We start from the raw sequence: 4894 nt of genomic DNA on the forward strand, positions 1-4894 counted from the left end.
AATAGCGCTCAAGCTAAAAGGGAACGGGTGCCGGCCGTGGCCGAGTAAGCGGGTATTCGCTAGGTACCACAGGATGCACTGTCAAACGGCTGCCCACAGGAACCTCACCTTCTGCAGAGGGGACAGGACACCTGATGGGCCCCTGACCTGGGAAGGGAGGGCAGGCGGGCAGTTATAGTACAGAGGGTCCGGTGGGCACTGGAGGAGCAGTCCGATGACCAGGTGTCTGAGGAAATGGAGTAAGGGGCTGATGAACTGTTCCCTGTTGTGTGTTCCTGGTCCTTGGTCCTGCTGGTCACACCGTGGGGCTGCTGGGAGAGAGGACATGGTGGCCAGAGCAAGCAGTAGACCAGGAACCAGGACCCACAGTCACTCAGGAGTCAGGTCACAGTTGCTGAGGCTAAGGGGGTAGTGTCGCTATGGGGCCACTGGGTGGTCCAACCAACAAGTAGCCAGTGTCCAGCGGGGGCTAACTTCAGACCCAGGGGACTTGCCAGGTCAGCAGAGAAGTCAGTTTTAGGCAGGGCTGCATTCCAAGGCAGTGGTTTCAAGTCCTATTGGCTGCAGGACCCTCAAGGCCGGTGGGCCGGTGGGCCGTCCTGCAAGCTGTGCAGAGCAGAGCCCAGACACACCTTAGGGGGCCTGGGAGGGCTTCAGATTGAAGGGTCATGGGGCCCGTGGATGATGATGGTTGTCATGGTGACCTACAGCGCCCCTGTGGGAGGATGGGCCTGACTGAGCAGTGGATGGAAGGTGCAGGGCCGGGTCTCAGTCCCTGCTCTGTGCCGCCCTCCTGGGTCACAGGTGCTGCCCAGTGGGCCAGGTGGGGGACTGGCGCTGGGTGGTAAACAGCAGTTCTGGTTGGAAGGCCCTTGGCTCTCCTTGGCTTCAGGTGGAGTCCCTTCCATTGGGATCAGGCCAGCGTCGCCGACCTGGAGCCGGCCGCTGCTCCTCCTCCGCTCCAGCTCCTGCAGCACCCACTGCTCCAAGGCCAGGGTGGCCACGCAGCTGAACAGCGCCCTCCCGTTCTCCCCCATCTTGACCAACGCCACCGAGTACTCGTCCTGCATCTTGTTGGCCAGACGCACGGCCTCCACTTCAGCCTGTGCACAGGCTGCCCCTGACAATAGGACCTTCTTGGTCCCCACCAGGAAGATGGCACTGGCTCCCGGCCCGTTCTCCCGGAGTGCGTCCTCCAGCCACTGCCTGGTGTGGTCCAGGGTCTGCACGTCCAAGAGGTGAAAGGCTGTGATGATGGCCTGGGCGCCCCGGTAGTAGGCAGATGCGATGCGCTTGAACTTCTGGCCGGCCATGTCCCAGATCTGGAGGCTGTAGGGGACCCCAGCAATCTCAAAGCTCTCGTTCTCGAAGTCTGCCCCAATGGTGGCCTTGTAGTCACGGTCAAAGACATTCTTACAGAACCTGTGAATGAGGCTGGTCTTACCTACATACAGGTCTCTGACAACCACCACCTTGGAGAGTCTGAGCCCGACGGTCCCCGCGTCCCTGCGCTCACAGGCGGCGCTGACCTTCTCATGGAAGTGTTCCTTCAGCTGCAGGCTGGCCTCGAGGGTGTACCACTTGGGGAGGCGGGTGATGACACAGTCCCGGTCACAGGTGGCCCCCATGGCTTCAGCCTGGCCCTCATCCTCCTGGAGTCCTGTTGCCCAGGCAGCTACGCTATGGCTGCAGCGGGGGTTCTGAGCTTAGCCGTGGCGCCAATCACCATGGCAACGAGGCCCCACTCGGGACTTGGGGGCTCCGGGTGGGGCTTGGGTGACTCTGGGTGGAACCCGACCTGGGAGAGAGTCCAAACAGACAACCTCTTAAAAGCGCTGAAGAGCAAATATGTCACTTTGAAGCTTAAATTGCGCTTAACTCAAGCCATGAGATGGTTAATTGCCCCATCTGGATGTGAAAGCTGGACAATGAAGAAGGGAAACTAAAGAAGAACCGATGCCTCTGCGTTATAATGTTGGTGAAGAATATTAAAAATATCATGGACTGCCAGAAGAAGAAGCTCGTTTATCCTAGAAGAAATACAACCAGAATGCTCCTTAGAAACATAGATGGCAAGATTTTGTCCACATACTTTAGATATGTTATTAAAAATGCTGACTCATATAGCAACAACCTGTGGGTTACTGAGACTGTTACTGTTCAAGGGATTAGAAATCCAGTCTTTTTGCTGAGAAGCTGCGAATGGTTTTGAACTGCTGACCATGGGCATCACAGCCCAACTCATAACCAGTTCGGCAGCAGGGCTCCTGGGTGCAGAATCAATGATGTTTTGTACTATTCTACATCGGGTGACTGCGAACCAAAACCGACTGGGTGGCACGGACTAAATAGTAAAGGTTTTAGATTTGCTGACTGTCCCCCTCTGTCACAAGTATTCCATTCTGCCTTTGTAGCATGAAATTACTGTGAGTGAGGCCACGTTCGAATGAAACTTTCTGCAGGAAAGTGGGCAGTTGGCTGGGTTTAGCAGCACATGGTGGGTTATGCATTGGCCTGCTCACAACAAGGTTAGCGATCTGAAACCATCAGCCTCTCTTTGGTAAAAAGATGAGACTTTCTACTCCAATACAGTGTTGGACAAGATTTAGACTCTTCATCAGGAAGTTAAGAGCCCAATGGGGCAATAATGCATCTACATAAATATATGTATAGTCAAAGTATGCATGGAAACATGCCACAAAAGAAATAAAAAGACATTTTTCTAGATAAGGGGGAAATTACTCTTGACTAGCTTGAGGAACTGTGGCGGTTAGAGAGGGTGATCAGTACCCTATTTATGAAGCAAATGATAGATGAGCCAATTCTTGCAGACTGGGACCAGTAGCAGTTACAAAGCCAACTCCAGGGAAAGGCAATAACGAAGAGAGGGAACGACATAAACAAGAGCCCTGAAGTCAAAAAGTGTGGGCTGTATGTAATAAAAATGAATAAGTGCTTTTTTATGGGAATGTAAGGTAAAAGGGTGAATGTAGATGAAGCCAGAGTTAAAAGGGAGCGAACATTAGCTGAGCATAAAAGCAGTCGGAGCCAAGTGAATCTAGGTTTTGTGAGATCTGGAGGATAGGGTGTTGTGAGCCCCCTATTTATTTTTTAAAATTACAAATAAAAAATCACATAAATTTGGTAGTAGTTGTACAATACTGCTTGATGTGATAGAACTATGGCATGATATTATGTCTGACTGAGCACCTAATAAAATGCTTTGGAAAAGAATAATAAAAAATCAATACAAAAAGCAAAGGAAATTACAGTGCTGGTAACATATATATATGACATTAATAAAAAATTTTAATGTTTTTTTAAATATTCTTTAATTATCATGTTTAAAGAATTTGCTTTTCTTTCCTTCAATAAAAGCACATAAAAATGAAAATGTATTTGTCATGAAGAAGGGAGCTCCAAGAAATTACAAAATTTTAAAAGCAAACAAATGCCCAAGTATCACACGATCGAGTCACAATGTACCCTGATGTTTTTGTGAGCTTTCTGCTACAGCTCTCCTCCTGGCTACGCTGATCAATCTCATTTCTAAAAGACCAGTTAGGTAATTCGACCTTTCCCTAGCCCCACTGATCAAATGTTTTATCGATTATTTTGACAATATATAACTATTTCTGTAATCCTCTCAAATCATTACTGATTATGCCATGCAAATTTCTAAGTTACTGTCAAGTTTAATAAATTCTTTGAATGGTGAGATTTCAAGGTTTTTCAAAATATCCTATATGGTGGTTAATTATAAAATCTCCTTGTATTGATGACAACTGTGTCACCGATCTCCTCCTGTACTGATGTAACAGGAGTATTATGGTGTTTTTATTGAAGGCTGTATTTCATGTCAAGAACGTAACGCTCTACCCAATGTGTTTATGTGATGTATGGCTTGTTACTAATCTGATGATGAGACAGCTCACGAGCCCATTCATTGCTTTCCTTGGCAATGAGCTCCGAGGGGCACAGTCACATATGATAAAGAACTAAAGAACGCTGCAGTGTACCCATATCTGTGTGCTATTGAGATAACACAAGGACTCATTCTAATCACAAATAGTTCTGCAATTGGGTAATCATATCCATGTATGATAATATGATACTAGCAGCAGTTAAATTGTTCTAAATGTTTTTTAAAATACAAAAATGTTCTACCCTGGGAAGTCTAAAAATGATTAATAGTTCCTCCTGAAGAATAACAGAATATACCATGCTATATAATTTAGTGCCATCTAGTGTTTTAAAGTGTATAAGAATTTCTAAGTGACTTCATAGAAGAAATAAGCAATTTTTACATTTTTAAAGCTAATTACTTTGACTTTTCAACGTACTACTTGCCAGTGACTCCAACTAAGATTTCCTGCACACAATCCACAATGAGACCATTGTTTACAAAGTCGTGAGTTTTTCCAAGTTAATTAAGTTCTTGTGCAATAAAAGAATCAAGTCATTCTTTCATTATTTTGACAGGAGATATCAGTTGAATCCTCTTTAAAAATGACAGATTCTCTTTGAAATGCCCAATTGGATAAGGTTGTTTTGAGGTTTGGGGTTTCTTTTATCACATCTTAGATCTAGAAGATTATATTTGATTTAAACCAAATTAATCAGACACACACAAAAACGTTCCCTAGTTTTATTAAAATAACAGTGTAAAATATTTATATATATATATATAATCTGGAAATGCACGCATCTGAACTTCTCTGACTTCCCTATTGCCTCAAAATGAGAGTCAGCCATGGCTCCACGCTCCATCCATACACTCCATCCATTACCAACTCCAAAGCCAACCATTCCTTCCACACCCTCCACATCTACTGGTTCCACGACTCGGTGCAGTGGTCACACAGCTCACAGACAATACTCACAATCAAGGAGC

The 4894-nt window shown here is 46.2% G+C and overlaps 1 protein-coding gene across 1 annotated transcript; it reads right to left on the reverse strand.

Annotated features, from left to right (window-relative positions):
* Nucleotides 1-704: 704 nt before the first annotated feature.
* LOC101652604 (ras-related protein Rab-36-like) lies at nt 705-1648 on the reverse strand. The gene is given in 2 exon segments (XM_045294304.1): nt 705-1612; nt 1615-1648. Coding segments are annotated over 2 exon segments (942 nt in total).
* Between the last annotated feature and the right edge of the window lie 3246 nt (nt 1649-4894).

The sequence above is a fragment of the Echinops telfairi genome, unplaced genomic scaffold (genome assembly GCF_000313985.2).
Source record: "Echinops telfairi isolate 266 unplaced genomic scaffold, ASM31398v2 ScPeMD7_3533;HRSCAF=4204_0, whole genome shotgun sequence".
Classification (NCBI taxonomy): Eukaryota; Metazoa; Chordata; class Mammalia; order Afrosoricida; family Tenrecidae; genus Echinops; species Echinops telfairi.